The sequence below is a fragment of the Capricornis sumatraensis genome, chromosome 6 (assembly GCF_032405125.1).
Source record: "Capricornis sumatraensis isolate serow.1 chromosome 6, serow.2, whole genome shotgun sequence".
NCBI lineage: Eukaryota > Metazoa > Chordata > Mammalia > Artiodactyla > Bovidae > Capricornis > Capricornis sumatraensis.
The window spans coordinates 84601644-84619316 of NC_091074.1; the positions used below are offsets into that span (position 1 = coordinate 84601644).

The following is a 17673-nucleotide window of genomic DNA, read 5'->3' on the forward strand; positions in this document are numbered from 1 at the left end:
ATATTCACTCAGCCTTGCTCCAATCCAAGCATATGAATGCTCATTGCTTAACATAAATTTCCTTAAATAACAAAACTTACACACAGCCCACAAGAAAATCACAGTGACTCATAATGTAACTACCTAATACCAAAAACTACTTACTTGGCACTTACATAATTTTCTCTGATATCAAAAGCAAAATACTAACCATTACTACTTTGTAGGGTCACATTATCGATTGTAAACACCTGTATTATATTTATTGGCTGCATAAAAATCTACTAGATAGGTCTTGCATTTTACTCTATAAACTTTCATTACAATCTAAACACTACAGGAGTCATTATTACACTTAATCTTATATATATATATATCCAGGATAGCTTTCTTAGAATACATACAAAGATGGGTCAAAGAAGTGTCTAGAAAAACATTAAAAGAAGTTTCATACATCTGCTCAAAAATGCTCCTCACAAAGGCTGCAAAAATTTATAATTAACAGTGTAAAAGGGTCTGCTTTCTCAAAATTCAGTTTTTAAAAAATGCAAATTTAACCAATTGAAAATAAAGATGGTCTCTATTTGGTTTCATTTTACTTTGTAGATCATTAGTAACAGTAATCTTTTAAAAAATAAACTTACTAATATACTGATGATAAAAAAGACTATGAGAGAAGAGCGTAGGAGAGCTGAAACATCTTCATTTTGCAACCACCACAGGAAAAATTAATTCAAATAAGAATCATCAATGAATGCTCATTCTAAAGGGGAAAGTTCAATGAGGAAGAGGTTATTTACACAGGGTCTCAAAGTGTCTCCACAAAGACTATTTTTTAGTTGTTGGCCAAGACATCATAACAGTAAGGGAAATGGGCAAAACCTTGACAGTGATCAAAATTAACATCCTCAGTGAGGCAGAAACATCATGTGATGTTACACGTGGGACTCAGAAATACTCCATGTCAGTTAAACAGCATTCCAAATAGACATCTATAACCTGAATCTAATCATAAGGAAACATCAAACAAATTCAAACTAAACATTTTTTATATTAACTGGTATTCCTTCAAAATTGCTATTATTTCAGAAGACCAAGAAAGGCTGAGAACGGTTCCAAATTAACGAAGACTAAAAAAGCTTGTCAAGCAAATAGGATATAATGATTTTGTACTGGAAAGAAACATGATATAAAAGACATTATTGGAGTAAATGACTATATTGGAACAAATGAAAGTTCCACATTGACAAAACTGCAACATTAACTGTAGAGAACACTGCAGCAATGATAAATTTATGAAATTTGATAGTGAAAGTGTGTTGGCACAAAGAAACATCTTAGTTCTAACTTTATGGCAAAACTAAAATTCCAGGGACAGGACTTCTCTGGTAGTCCAGTGGCTAAGACTCTGTGCTCTCAATGCAGGGCACCCAGGCTCGATCCCTGGTCAGGGACCTAGATCTCAAATGCCACAACTAATAATTTGTATGCCACAACTAAAAGATCCCTTGTGTCTCAACTAAGCCCCAGTACACCCAAATAAATAAATAAATATATATATTTTTTAAAATCCCAGGGACAACAACAACATAAAACTAGGTGTCAAGGTATCTCTTACAAACCTCAAAATACAAACACGACAACAAAAAAATAACAGTTACAACACCTGTGTGGACTTAACTGTGACAGAGGCCAGCACTGGGGTGTCTGACTAGTCGAAGAACAGGAAACCCCATGTAGCCAAGTGGCATTTACTTGAAAGTAAGGTTGGGCAATTTGTGAACAGCATCTCGTACCTAAAGGGTTTTTGACAACTCCAATAGCAAACTAAGTTACAGGATTGCAGAAAGGTTGAAATAGGCAGGAGGAATACCATCATAAACTACTGAAACTGACCAGCAGCCATGAAATTAAAAGACGCTTATACTCCTTGGAAGGAAACTTACGACCAACCTAGACAACACATTAAAAAGCAGAGACATTACTTTGCCAACAAAGGTCCATCTAGTCAAACCTATGGTTTTTCCAGTAGTCATGTATGGATGTGAGAGTTGGATTATAAAGAAAGCTGAGCACCAAGGAATTGATGCTTTTGAACTGTGGTGTTTGAGAAGACTCTTGAGAATCCCTTGGACTGCAAGGACATCCAACCAGTCCATCCTAAAGGAGATCAGTCCTGGGTGTTCATTGGAAGGATTGATGTTGAAGCTGAAACACTAATACTTTGGCCACTTGATGCGAACAGCTGACTCATTTGAAAAGACCCTGATGCTGGGAAAGATTGAGGGCAGGAGAAGAAGGGGACGACAGAGGATGAGATGGTTGGATGGTTATCACCAACTCAATGGACATGAGTTTGGGTAGGCTCCAGGAGTTGGTGATGGACAGGGAGGCCTGACGTGCTGCAGTTCATGAGGTCTCAAAGAGTCGGACAAGACTGAGCAACCGAACTGAACTGAACTGACCAGCTAAAGTTCCCATCAAGAGAAAATACTGGAAGTAGAATCAAAATTGGGCCACATATACAGAAAATTCCAAAAAAAGTCCACACTGGGGGAACAGAACAAAGCCAGGAAATCTCAGAAAGCAAGCCAACATAATTACATAGGTAAAGAGGAAACACTGAAATGAGAAAAGCCACTCTGAACCATGTTGCCATGTAAAAGTTCAAGACTCAGTTCACATAAAAATGAGCAATCTAAAACTAAAGGTCAAACCCAATACAAAGTTAGTATAAGAGAAAAAGAATAAGCAAGGTAATACCCCCCATAACCAATGACAGTACACCAAAAAAAGGTGCCTAGGGAAAAAAGTAAAACTGCTATCTTCTGTTTCAATATGCACTAAAAGACTGAGCATGAAGAAAAAGATAAAAACATAAAAGAATAACATTTTATGTCTACATTTTTCTAACTTAGAAATGAAAGTGAAAACTAAACTGAAAAGAACACAAAAATAAACTTAACAATTAATGCTATAAGAGAAATAAAAGGCAAAAGAGGAAAAATACTTAAAAGTAAAAATGAAATTTAATAAAGGAATGGGAGAAAAGAAAGTGTCAAATGTTGAATGTAGGCAAAAGACAACCCAACCTCAATCTGTGGAGAATACAAGTCTCTGAAGATGACAAGGACAGAAAGGGAACAGTACAAAGATTTAAAACTAAAATTCAGGAAAAATGTCTGGAAAGCAAATAGAATAATATTTAAAATTTTGAACAAAAACACCATACTTAAGAACATCAATGCATAACAATCCACACTAGGATATTTTTTAGTAAAATAGCTGGACTTTAAAACAAAAATATCCATGTGTATGTAGGCAGAAATAACAAGACTTCTAAGGGAAAGAAATCAGAGTTATCAATAAACTTGTCAAGTGCAATGCTTTAATGCAAAAACAAGATAAACATTTTAAGATATTCAAGTAGAGGAAGTAAGAGCCAAACATGTACAGCCAAAAAAAAATGACTTTAAAGTCAAATACAAAGGGCATAACTCATTACCAGCACCACAGAACACTGGGATGATTATTCCCATGAGCCTTTCCTGGGGAATCAACAACAGCATTGGCTTCAGGTAAATAATCTAAATGACTAGAGATACTGACCTAAGTACATGCTTAACAGTCACAATATCTATTGTAGATGTAAAACTAAATGATGTCTCAAATGGAGAAAGTACAGTATACAAATAACTGGCACACGAACAGGGCATGTAGGTATAGGATACTATTTAAAGAGGGATAGAAGGGCACTCCCACAAGTTCCAGATGGAGTTTATCGGCTGATTCAGGTGCCATGAATACCAAAGGCTATACCCTGGAACAGTGAGTGTACCAATCTGTCCTTTGTGCTGGTATTACCAGTCACATCATTTTTTTCACTTGAGGGCTACCTCTATCAAGTAAAATATGCTTTCAAGGTTATTAATAAGGCTGTCATAGCAAAAAACCATGTAGTGACCCTCATAAAAGAGAGCAGATGACAAATTACTAAAGTCTAGCAGAGTGACTATTCAAGATAACCAGAAACGCTGGCTGTGTCAAGAAACAATAGAATGGCAGCTGACAATGGTTCCACATTATGAGTCACATTATGAGACAGCAAATGGCCAAAACAAGTGTGGCTATGAGACCCCTGTTGTATTCAAGAACTGGAGACACTTACTTCCCAGGTCTATACACAGAGTGCCTGTTGGTTGTTGAATAATTTTCACCAATACTAATAAAAACTGAGGCACTCAGATGTACAACTGTGATTATCCTGCAAATTAATGCTGTTAGTTTAAAAGCTGCTACAGAAGGAGCTAAAGCAAATAAGCTAAGCAGTTTCATTGAAATTTCACATCTGAAGAAACTATTCAACTAGGCATTTCTTCTATCAACTGATTTCAAGGTAAAGCTGAAAATTCTAAATTCAAAAAAAAATTTTTTTTTACAGAATCAGAACTAATACACACATTGGTGCTCCAGCAAAGAATGTAAACATTTATATTCAGTATGTTGAAACCTGATGCCAATGACCAAGATATTACATAAAAACAAGGTAACGTTTATGGAGGCCCCTGGAATGAAAAAGGTCAAGTTTCCTAAGTTGAAAACTGTGTATAAATAAAAATAGCACTGGGCACAGGAGAGATGGTGTAAAAATGGGGAAGATATGGTAATAGTTTTAGCACTGTTATTTTAAAGGCTGTATATACACATAATGTGAGATAAAGCAAATGAGTAATTTGGGGATATTCTAATTACGCCAACCCCTGGGTTCTGAAGAAACTAGGATTCTCAGTGTAGAAATAACGAAAATGTAATATAAAAAATGAAAATGAAAATTCTGTAGTCCTGAATTTGAACTATCAGCATTATTAACTCATGAGGCATTTTTACTTTACAGTCTGTCCACTGGAGAGACCTATAAACAATGACAAACCCAAATCCGTTACCAGATGGAGGTCTCTTAAGTGCCATTTCCCACTAAAAGATGCCAGGATACCCTAGCACAATGTCTGATCAAGGTATGAAGCAGAAATTATACAAGAGAAGTCTGGAGTAATTTATAATGCCAGCTTATGAAGAAACTATCAAAGATCACTAAAAACAAGACCAAAAGTCCTCAGGATCCAATTTCAAGAGACCTGGCTAAAGATGGGATAATTTCAACTTTAAAGAAAAAAAAAACAACTAGGAATAACTAAAACCCTTTAAATGGTAAAACTTGTAAGTTCATAATATTTTTAATATTAAGTATTCATTTTTGGAGGATAGGTAACCAAGTAATTATTTTTAAAATATATCAATATACTCTTCAAATGTGTAAGTGGTCATGAAAAACTGCTGCAGATCGGAAGAGACTAAGGAGACATGACAACAAATTGGATCGGATCCTGGAACAGAAAAGAGACCTTAGTGGAAAAACTAGAGAAGTCCAAATAAAGTCTGTATTTATTTAATAATATTGTGCCAATGTTATCTTCCTCTTGACAAATAATTACATAGGACAGAAGTCAGTAAACTACAGTCTAAGATCTGATTTTGTATGGTGTGCCAGCTAAGAAAGGTTTTTAGCATTTAAAAATGTTGTAATACAACAAAAACAAAGAAAGAACATGCAACAGAGACTGTGTGTGGCCTGCAGGCCAGAAAGTATTTGTCATCTGGCCCTTTCTGGAAAAACTTTGCCAATATTTAATATAAAATGCTAGGATTAAGGGAAACTGGATAAATGCTGTAGAGACCTCTATCATTTTCCAACTTTTTTTTTCCAAATCTTAAAATTATAAGCCTCTTAGCTAAAACAACCAAGAAAAAAGACATAAGTCTCAAGTTATTAAAATTAGGAATGAAATGAGAAACATCACTACAAACTTCAGAAGAATTAAAAGGATTGTAAGAAAATAACCATGTACAAGTTTATGCCATCTAGCTGAATAACCTAGACAGAAGTCAACAATTCTGTCTAAAAGGCAAATTCCTAAAAAGATGCAAACTCCTGAAACTGACTCAAGAAAGACTGAAAATCTGTAACAGTGATTGAATTAGTCAAAAAGAAGCTCCCACAGAGAAACTCAGGCCCAGATGACTTCACTGGTAAATCCTATCAAACAATGAAAGAACACCAATCATCAATTTTTCACAAACTTTTCCAAAACATAGAGAAGGGAACCATCCTAATGCATTCTATAAGGCCAGTATTACCCTGATACCAAAAGCAAAGACATCACAAGAAAACACAACTACATAAAAATATTCCCCCCACAAAATCCCAGCAAACCCTAGCATACCAGCAACACACAAAAAAAGAATATATACTATGACCAAGTTAAGTTTATCTCAAGAATGCAAGGTTGTTTAACATCTTAACATAATATATCATATTAAGAGAATAACAGACAAAACATGATTATTTCAGTAGACACAGAAAAACAATTTAATAAGATCCAGTACCCCTTCAGGCTTAAAGCTCAACATTCAGAAAACTAACATCATCGCAACAGGTCCTATCACTTCATGGCAAGTAGATGGGGAAACAGTGGCTGACTTTATTTTTATGGGCTCCAAAGATCACTGCAGATACTTCAGCTATGAAATTAAAAGACACTCACTCCTTGGAAGGAAAGTTATGACCAACCTAGACAGCACATTAAAAAGCAGAGACATTACTTTGCCAACAAAGGTCCATCTAGTCAAAGCTTTGGTTTTTCCAGTAGTCACGTATGGATGTGAGAGTTGGATTATAAAGAAAGCTGAGCACCAAGGAATTGATGCTTTTGAACTGTGGTGTTTGAGAAGACTCTTGAGAATCCCTTAGACTGCAAGGACATCCAACCAGTCCACCCTAAAGGAGATCAGTCCTGGGTGTTCATTGGAAGCACTGATGTTGAAGCTGAAACTTCAATACTTTGGCCACCTCATGTGAAGAGCAGACTCATTTGAAAAGATCCTGATGCTGGGAAAGATTGAGGGCAGGAGGAGAAGGCGATGACAGAAGATGAGATGGCTGAACGGCATTACCAACTCAATGGACACAAGTTTGGGTAGGCTCTGGCAGTTGGTGATGGACTGGGAGGCCTGGCGTGCTGCAGTTCACGGGGTCGCAAAGAGCTGGACACAACTGAGCGACTGAACTGAACTCCTTTAGGATAAACAAACTCCAACAAATTAGAAATAGAAGGGAACTTCCTCAACTTAATAACAACTTTAACTTAAACTAACAACTTTAACAATCTACTTACTGGTGAAGGACAACTGAAAGCTTTCCTCCTAACATCAAGAACAAAATAAGGATGTTTGTTCCAGCCATTTGTGCTGGAGAGTCTAAACAAAGTCTTTCAACAATTAAGTGAGGAAAGTAGAATATATTCATGAACTAAATTCTTATGGCTAAAATGCCAACACACACATACACACACACTCACTCACTCAATCTCTCTCTCTCAGGAAAACGCCCAAACTTGAAAAACATAGTACAAGTATTATACAGTATAGGGCCAACAGTAATTTGGTAAATAACCATCATGAAACTGTTCATCAATGAAGAATTATCTTCCTATAAGATCCAAAAGTTCCTATAATAAAAATTATTAAATCACAAAGAACAGCTTCTGTTTTATGGCTAGGAAGATCTCAGAGGTAGTAATCCAGTTCAACTGCATACTGCACCCCTATGTAATTTACTCATGCTTTATGCTAAGTGTTACTGGCACAGGCCTCCTAACTACCAGAGGTGTGGGGTATCCAGTGTTAACAATCATGCTGCCTCCCAACTAGGGAAGAAGCTATTTGAACAGTCTTTAAGAAAGCAGTCATGAGAGTCCAGGGTAGTGCGGCCAAGAGAAGGAAGGGATGTAAAAGGAGATGTTTCTTTTATCACTTTATACTTGCAGATTGAGAAAAGTGACCGCAACAAGTGCAAGATCTGGGAGAACTCTGCCTACATTCGTCATAAGAAACTTGTGAGAATCCAATGAAAAGAGGCACACAGAATGAGAGAAATGAGAATGGGGGGCAAAGTGGAAAGCAGTCAATAGTACGTAAAATCACCAGGACCCTAAAGCAGGTGTCTATACCAAGAAAATAAAATGAGCACAACTTTCTGGGATGAAGGTGATGTTCCGTATCTTGATAGGAGACTGGGTTACTCAAAATGTATACAAAAAAAAAATTTTTTTAATATATTTAAGTGATCTGATACATTAAAATGCACCTGTATGTAAATTTCACCTAAAAAAAAGAGAAACCTAGACAAATATTAAGCTCTAGTTAATGACATATAAGCAAGAGTGTCCAGGGGTATATCATATAGATGTATTTGAAATGCATAAAAAAATAAGATAGCATGATGGATAGCTAGTCTAATGTGATAAAAACAAATAGAGCAAAAAGGTAATTGTGAGGGGGCTGTCCTGGTGGTGTGTGGTTAGGAATCCACCTGCCAATGCAGGGAACACCGGTTTGATTCCTGATCCAGGAAGATTCCCACATGTTGCAAGGCAACTAAACCCACGCACCACAACTATGGAGCCTGCGTTCCCCAGAGCCTGTGCTCTGCAACGAGAAGCCACCACAATGAGGAGCCTGCACACCACAACTAGAGAGTAGCTCCCAGCTCGCTCTAACTAGAAAAAGCCCATGAACACCGACGAAGACCCAGGGTAGACAAATAAATACATAAACAATTTTTTAAAGGTAACTGTGAACTTGTGGATGTTCGCTGTACAAGTCTTTCACCTTCTCTTTATATCTGAACATTTTCATAATAAAATATTAAGGGGGGAATTTCAGCAGACCAGAAAAGAAGGCCGGGAAGAAGGTAAAAAATAAAGGACCAAGGAAAAGAAGGGGGAAAAACAGATGTTAAACAGGAGCTAAAATTAAAAATATAAATAAAATCAGACAGAGAAAGACAAGTACTACTCGATATCACTTATCTATGAAATCTAATAAATAATACCAATGAACCTATATACAAAACAGAAACAAGACCCACAGACGTAGAAAACAAAACTGACAGTCAAAAGGCGGAAAGGACGTGGAGGTGAGATAGATTAGGAGTATGGGATTAATGATACAAACTACTATACAAAATACAGTTAAGGTACAAGGAATTACTAAATAACACAGGGATCTGTATTCAGTATCTTTTAATAACTGTAATGGTAAATAATCTGAAATATATACATATAACTGAGTCACTCTGCTGTACACTTGAAACTAACAATGTTGTAAATCAACTAGACTTCAATTAAATACACACACACACACACACACACACACAATAACTGGGGGAAAATATCCAAGAAAGTGAACCATAGACCAGTTGGAAAAATTCACTCACTGTATGATGTTTATTAGCGGAATATGCCTAGTTCAAGACATTTCACAGAGAAAATACGGCATACAACAATTTTACAGAGTATATGATACACCAAGGACAGGGACTCTGGCTATAACATCTTTCTAAAAAGGGATGCGGGATCAATTAAAAGTAATAGGGCAGGGGGGAGGGAAATAGCCACAATAATACCTCTAAAGGCAGCAATATTTAAACTTAAAAATTGCTTAAGAATTGTCTGTGCTTCCTAAATATACACAAGTTACAGAAACAAAGAACACTCCTCTAACTCTATTAAAATATCTTATAAAATATTAGTAATAAAAACACTCAAGTTGACGAACTTTCACTGAAGACTATAGCAGAAAAGTTACTGCCAACAGCATTTTGCTGCAGGCAATAGTCTAGGGCTTCTATATATTTCCTTATTTTCATTTTGATGTTTTTCCATCCACACATTTCTACCCATAAAATCATTCTTCAGTACCATATGTAAGGTAAATACTAATCACTAATTTATTCCGACTCAGCTTTTTCAGCTTAAATACTATGACTGAAATATTCTTTGTATTTCTCTTCAGTGGTATCATCATTTTATTCCTACGATTATAGACCATCTAGACACAACACAGCTGATGCACTTAACAGGAGTCCAGTATTGCAACACTAGCATATTGATGAAATATAAAGCATTTTAAATCAGAACCTTAAATATTCTTTTCCTTTGCTCACTACCCTAGTCAAGAGAAAATTACTTTAAATATGCAATAACCAAAGCACCAAATTAAGAGTATGATAGGAAAGTTGCCAGGCTGAGCTCTAGAATGTGACAGAGATCTGTTCAGCTTCTGAAATCAGAGGAAAAAAAAGCAGAATCAAGGGGTAAGTTAACAAGGTTACACACCCTGCCCTACAACAAACATTAGTGACATCCACCATACAACTGTTGAGTGGAAAAATAAAAGTCTTGCCAAGAAAAACAGCATTACTAACTCTCTTCCTCTGGATCTCTCTTCCATTCACTTGGCTCATAATGAGCTAAAGCTACTTTCACAATGAACAATGTGTTCATAGCTTTTCTAGTGCAGCCAAAAGTTTTGGGCTGGATCTGTCACCTAGTAGATTTGGAAAATACAATGAAGTCAGATTTTGTTTTCTAAATCACCCTTATGCCCACCATCTAAAGATAAGTATTGTTAGTTATAATTAATTACTTAGAAGATGTTTGTTTCTTGGAAGGAAAGCTATGACTAACCTAGACAGTGTAAAGCAAAAATATCACTTTGCCAACAAGGTCTGTATATTCAAAGCTATGGTCTTTCCAGTAGTCATGTACAGATGTGAGAGCTGGACCATAAAGAAGGCTGAGCACCAAAGAATTAACACTTTCAAACTGTGGTACTGGAGAAGACTCTTGAGAATCCCTTGGACAGCAAGATAAAACCAGTCAATCCTAAAGGAAATCAACCCTGAATATTCATTGGAAGGACTGATGTTGAAGCTCCAATACTTTGGCTACCTAATGCAAACAGCTGATTCATTGGAAAAGACCCTGATACTGGGAAAGACTGAAGGCAAAAGGATAAGAGGGCAACAGAGGATGAGAAGGTTGGATGGCATCACCAATTCAATGAACATGAACTTGCGCAAACTCTGGGAGATAGTGAGGGACAAGGAGGCCTGGTGTGCTGCAGTCCATGGGGTCTAAACAGTCGGGCATGACTTAGCGACTGAACAACAATTAAGAACTATTCTTTTTCCTTAAATATTTTAACAGTTGCGTTATAAGCAAAACACTGGGTTCTTTCAGTAACCAGGCCTTTTTCATTAAAATTTCAAATATTATTATAATCACTTCATAACATATGCAGAATATACAATAAGAGTAAAAGCTACCACTTCCTGAATAGAACTTAAATAATTTCTAATTCCTTCCAAGCATGCTGTAAAGTAAATATTATGAAATTAATGAAGGGAAAATTCACTAAAATGGAATCAGGAGACCAGAAGGGGAAACTCTCAGGCAGTACCACTAGAGGTCAATTACAGGAAAAACTAACATTGCAGGTAGGCCCCAGTGGGAAAAGACGTACATTGCATCCCTACAAGAAATCAACTATTTCAGCAACTCAGTTAACGAGAAACCCTTACTACCCTGTACCTCACTTTTCTCTAATGGACTTTTGTTCAAAACAACCCCTCCCAACTTCTCATTTTTCTCTATAAAATAAGGTTCCTCTGTTTCTGAGACTTGCCTATGGTTTCTGCAATGGCTTGCTTATTCTGAATTGCAATTCTCTACTACTCCCAAATAAGCCCATTTTTCCTCATAAAATAACTTTTTAAGTTTAACATTATCACACTCCATTTTAATTTTTTAAAACTAGAGTGTTTTAAAACATCATCCTCACATGATACTAGATAATCAAGTGACAAAATTACCAGTGTATAAGACAAACCTATGTTCTATACATCATATATGATGCATTAAGTACAGATCATCATTTCTGTGGTACTTCTACCAAAAATGCATAAACTCCCTCTAATCATGAAAAAGTATCAGACAAACTAAAACTGGGAGATATTCTATAAAATAAATGGCATATATTCTTCAAATGCATCAGTGTCATGAAACAGAGCAAGTCCTACATTAAAAGAGACTAAAGAGGGACTTCCCTAGTGGTCCAGTGGCTAAGACTCCGTGCTCCCAATGCAGGTGGCTGGGTCTACGCCCTGGTTGGGGAACTAGATCTTATGTGCCACAACTAAGACCCACAGCAGCCAAATAAATAAATGATATTTCAAAAAAGAAAGACTAAATAAAGAGAACTGACACCTAAATACAATGTATAATCAAGGACTTAATTAGCTAAAAAGGACATTATTGGGACAATTGGGGAAATATGAATACAATGTACAGGTTACATTAGATGAGCTGATTTTTTGATTTTTGATAATTGTTTTGTGACTACATAAAATAAGATCCTTGCTTCCCTGGTGGCTCAGATGGTAGTGTCTGCCTGCAACGCGGGAGACCCGGGTTCAATCCCTCGGTCAGGAAGATTCCTGGAGAAGGAAATGGCAACCCACTCCAGTACTCTTGCCTGGAAAATTCCATGGATGGAGGAGCCTGGTGGGCTACAGTCCATGGCGTTGCAGAGTCAGACAAGACTGAGTGACTTCACTACACTTTTTTAAAAATTATATACTGCAATATTTAGGGGTAGAGATGCACCATATCTGCAATTTATTCTCAAAAAGTTTGAAGGAAAAGTTGTGTGTAGTTTCTCCTTTGTAGAAGGAGAGAGAACAGGATAAATTAGCAAACATGGCAAAAATGTTAAAATCTGGGGTGAATCTAGAAGAAGGATATTCAGAAATTATATGTACTACTCTCAAAATGTTTCTCTAACTCTCCAAGCAATTTTTCTTTTACACTGAGGTTCAAAGAGACTTAAGTAATAACATCTCAATGGTAAAGTGGCAAACTTAGGTCCCAAACCCAGGTTTACTCAGATTCAAAAGAGCTCATGGTCTTACACCCTGCTGCCTCGATAGGGTGTCTCAGGACACCTCTACCATTAGACATTTAGATTGGGCAGGAAGTATCTTCTGGAATGAGGGACACACATTCTACCCCCAATTTCAGGTTGTTCCCTTAAGAAACACTTTCCAGAATAGGGTTAAGGATTTTACTGTTTTGAGAAATTCTAACCAAACTTTTTTTACAAGGAAAGTCAGAAATCTTACAAGGAAAGTCAGAAATCTAAGTGTCTAGGAATCCTTCTCACAGTTCAGTGGGCAGCTTTTTTCTTCTATAAAATCAGCCACCCCTAAAGGGCCAATGGAAAAGCTAGTAGAGACAATACTTGGCAGTCCTCCTTCCTCCATTCTGTAGACTTTGATTCTCTGGAAATCAAAAATCTAAGGGTCTAGAAATCCTTCTCAAAGCTCAATGGACGGCTTTCCAAAAATTTTATTTGGGTGGGAGATGGAGATAGTTTCCATTCCCAACAACTCACTTTTTTTTTTTTGCCACATCGCACATCATGAGGGATCTCAGCTCCCCAACCAGGTATCATACTCATGCCTGTGCAGTGGAAGCATGGAGTCCCAACTCCTAAACCCCCCGGGAAGTCCCAGAAAAGACAGCATTTTAAAAATCTCTTGTAATTCATATTTCTCTCTACTTCAGAGTATTGTTTTCCACAGTGTTTTCCACTTGAGATTTTCATATTACATTCCAGGGACACACCTGGATTAATGACAAAAAGGAGATGACCTAGATGCTAATAAGTAGCAGGAAAAAGTTCAGAATTAAACAGTTAAGGAACAAGTTTACCTGAATCTGTACTTCCTCTTTCCTATTATAGACTATTTACTTGTTTAAAAAATTCAATATATCTTTTTCTTTAAAAAAAAAAAACTACTTTATTTTTGGCTGCACTCCATCTTGGTTGTTGTGTAAAGGTTTTCTCTAGTTGTGGCAAGTGGGGGCTACTGCCTAGTTGTGGTGGGCAGGCTTTTCACTGTGGTGATCTCTCTTCTTGTGGAGCCTCTAAGGTGTGTGGGCTTTAGTGCTTGTGGCATACAGGGTTAGTTGCTCCATGGCTCGTAGAACCTTCCCAGACCAGGGATTGAACCTGTGCTGCCTGCTTTGGCAGTGGATTCTTAACCCCTGGACCACCAGAGATATCCCTAAACTATCTTTTTAAAAACAAGTTTCAAAATCCTGGGTTTCCTACAAAGGAGAACATTAACGCATATATGCCCCTTAATTTGTATAATTTTAAACAAAGAAAACAAGGGTTCCACAAAAACTTACCTGTACCACTTGTTTCTGTAGTTGTGTTGCCTGTGTTGCTGAAATCTGTGGTTTTTCCCGAGCGCCTCTGGACCGGTCACTGCTCACCGAAGTCATCATATACAGTATATACAAAATAACGTATGCACAAAATAGAAAATCTGCAAGAAATCAGACATGGTAAGCAAAACTTCCATATTACAAAAAAACAGCAAGGATAAAATTCAGGGATATGGAAGAAATATGAGATAAAACAAAGATTCTCTAGAAAGGAAATCCTCAAGAAACTACCCACTAAGGATTTTAGATTCCCCTGGTAGCTTTTAAGCCAATTTTACTAAGTAAGGCAGTCTAAATGTCTATGGTTTATGATTATAGCAATTTTTAAAATTAATTTTTAATTGGGTGATAATTGATTTACAGTATTGTGTTGGTTTCTGCCATATATCAACATGAATCAACCATAGGTATACATATGTGCCCTCCCTCTTGAAACTCCCTCCCACCTCCTATCCAATCTCACCCTTCTAGGTTGTTATAAAATACTGGTTTGAGTTCCCTGAGTCATACAGCAAATTCCTACTGGCTATCTATTTTACATATGATAGTGTATATGTTTCTATGCCACCCTTTCCATTCACCCCATCGTCTCCTTTCTCTCCTCCCCTCCCTCACCTCCATATCTGTAAGTCCATTCTCTATGTCTGCATCTCCACTGCTGCCCTGCAAATGGGAGCACCAGTATCACCTTTCTAGATTCCATATATATGCATTAATATACATATATGTTTTTCTTTCTGACTTACTTCACTCTATGTAATAGGCTCCAGGTTCATCTCATTAGACAAATTCTTAGAATAATATAATCTTTCAAAACTGAACCAGGAAGAAATAGAAAATATGAATAAACCAATCACAAGCATGGAAATCAAAACTGTAATCAAAAGTCTTCCAACAAACAAAAGCCCAGGGCCAATGGCTTCACAGGCGAATTCTATCAAAAGTTTAGAGAACAGCTAACACCTATCCTGCTCAAATTCTTCCAGAGAATTGCAGGAGGAAAACTCCCAAACTCATTCTATGAAGCCACCATCACTCTGATACTAAAACCCAGACAAAGATGCCACAAAAAAGAAAATTACAGGACAGTATCACTGATAAACATAGATGCAAAAATCCTCAACAAAATTCTAGCAAACAGAATACAATACATTAAAAAGGTCACACATCATGATCAAGTGGGCTTTATCCCAGGGATGCAAGGATTCTTCAACATAACAAATCAATGTGATACACCATATTACCAAATTGAAAGATAAAAGCTATATGATCATCTCCATAGATTCAGAGAAAGCTTTTTACAAAATGCAACATTTGTTTAAGATAAAAGCTCCCTAGAAAGTAGACGCAGAAGGAACATACCTCAACATAGTAAAGGCCATATACAACAAAGCCACAGCAAACACTATTCTCAATGGTGATTATAGCAATTCTAAACAAAAATATAAAATATCTCAGTTTTAACCAGCAATTAGTTTACCACTATAAAGTTAGCCCTCTGCATCCAGAGAGTCAACCAACCACAAATAGAAAATATTAGAAAAACATTTTTTTCAGGAAGATCCAAAAAGCAAAACTTCAAGTTTGCCACACTATGGCAACTATTTACATAGCATTTACATTGTACTAGGTATTATAAGTAATCCAGAGATGACTTAAAGTATACAGCAGGATGCGTGTAGGTTATAGTCAAGAAATATTATTTACCTTTTTTTTGTTTTTTTTGGCATGGGGGATCTTAGTTCCCTGACCAGGGATCAAACCCACGTCCTCTGCAGTGAAAGCATACAGTCAAACACTAGACCACCAGAGAAGTCCCAATTATGCGATTTCTGTAAGGGAGACAAGCATGCACAAAATTCTGCTATCTGAGGGAGGTCCTAGAACCAACCCTGTGCAAGATGCCAAGGGACAAGTGTATATAGTTACTACTATTAACATATGTAGTTTTAACTGCCTATTTCCATTTGCAGTTGGTATCTGAACCCAAAGGCAATATTATGTCCAGCGGAGACTTTACTGCCAATAATCCAATTCAAAATGTGATGTCTAGGACAAGCTATACCTTAAGGCAAAAACCACTTATAAATGACAAATCTTCCAGTGAGACAAAAACAACTGTAATTTTCCTTTATTTACTCAACACTTACTCAATAGCAAGTGCCAGGCACATAATTCAATATGCCATCAAAACACAATTACAACAACAAAACACCACTTCACACTGAACAGCATGGCTACTATGAAAAAAAAATATATTTAAACAGAATATAAGTTTTAGAGGAGATACAGAAAAATTAGAATCCTGAATACTACTGTTAAGAATATAAAATGGTGCAGCCGCTATGGAAAACAGTATCATGTTCCTATAAAACCATCCCATTCACTAATTCCACTTCTGAGTATAAACCAAAGAAATTAAAAGCAGGGTCTCAAAGAGATATTCATACACCCATGTCCATAGCTAAAAACAGCTAACAACAGCTCAGAAGTGGAAGCAACCCAGGTTTCTAACTACAGATAAAATATTAAGTACACAAGGAATATAAACATAAAATGGAATATTATTCGGCCTTAAAAAGGGAGGAATTTCTGACACATGCAACAAACATGAATGAACCTTGAGGACATTATGCTAAGCAAAATTAGTCAGCCACAAAAGGACAAATATCCTATGGCTCTACTTATATGAGTTACATGGAGTAGTCCAATTCATAGGCAAAGTTGAATAATAGTTACCAGAGGTTGGGAGCTTCGGGAAATGGGGAGCTACTGTTTAATGGGTATGGAATTTTTGTTGAGGAAGAAACGTAAAAAGTTGTGAAGATGGATGGCCACAATACCATGTGAATGTACTTAACATAAAGTGTACAAAATGTACACTTAAAAAATGGTTAAAATGGTAAATTCTGTATACTTTACCCCAATTTAAAAAACAGTGCAACAATGCCTTAAGAGCACAATTTCCAATCTAGAATCCTATACTCAGCAAAGATTCCAATCAATGTGAAGACAGAAACAGGTTGTGGACCTCATACTCAGGAAGCTCCTGGAACAAACAAAACCTCTGAAACAGCATTCTAAGAAAAGGCCATTTGCAACTGACACCATGAATTACCTACCGAAATCCCTTTACAACATATTTTTTCTCTCGCAGTCCTCTTGCAAAGAGGGTGAAAAGCTAAATATTCAATTTTTCAGCCTCCCTTGTAACTCGGGATGGCCACAGGCCACTTTTCTCAAAAATAATCTGAAAAGTCACAGTACCTTTATTCACCGTCCCCCAAATTGGAAATATGCCAAATGTACTTCAAAGAGTGAGTATGTGTAGCATATCCATACAGCTATTAATTAGCAATAAAAAGGAACCAACTGTTGAACATGAATGAATCTCAAACACATTATACTAAATGAAAGCAGCCAGATTTAAAAAGCTGCATACTGTATGATTCCATTTTTATGACATTTTAGAAAAGACAAAATTAGAGAAAGTAGATCA

General features: G+C 36.6%; 1 protein-coding gene across 2 annotated transcripts in view; it reads right to left on the reverse strand.

Moving 5' to 3' along the window:
- The window catches only part of UBAP2 (ubiquitin associated protein 2), a 115691-nt gene that overhangs the window by 70066 nt on the left and 27952 nt on the right, over nucleotides 1-17673 (reverse strand). For both annotated transcript variants that reach the window (XM_068973928.1, XM_068973927.1), the window contains exon 2: nucleotides 14136-14275. In XM_068973928.1, the coding sequence (XP_068830029.1) occupies nucleotides 14136-14234 (99 nt within the window). In that variant the 5' untranslated portion in view covers nucleotides 14235-14275. The remainder of the gene's footprint in view (nucleotides 1-14135; nucleotides 14276-17673) is intronic.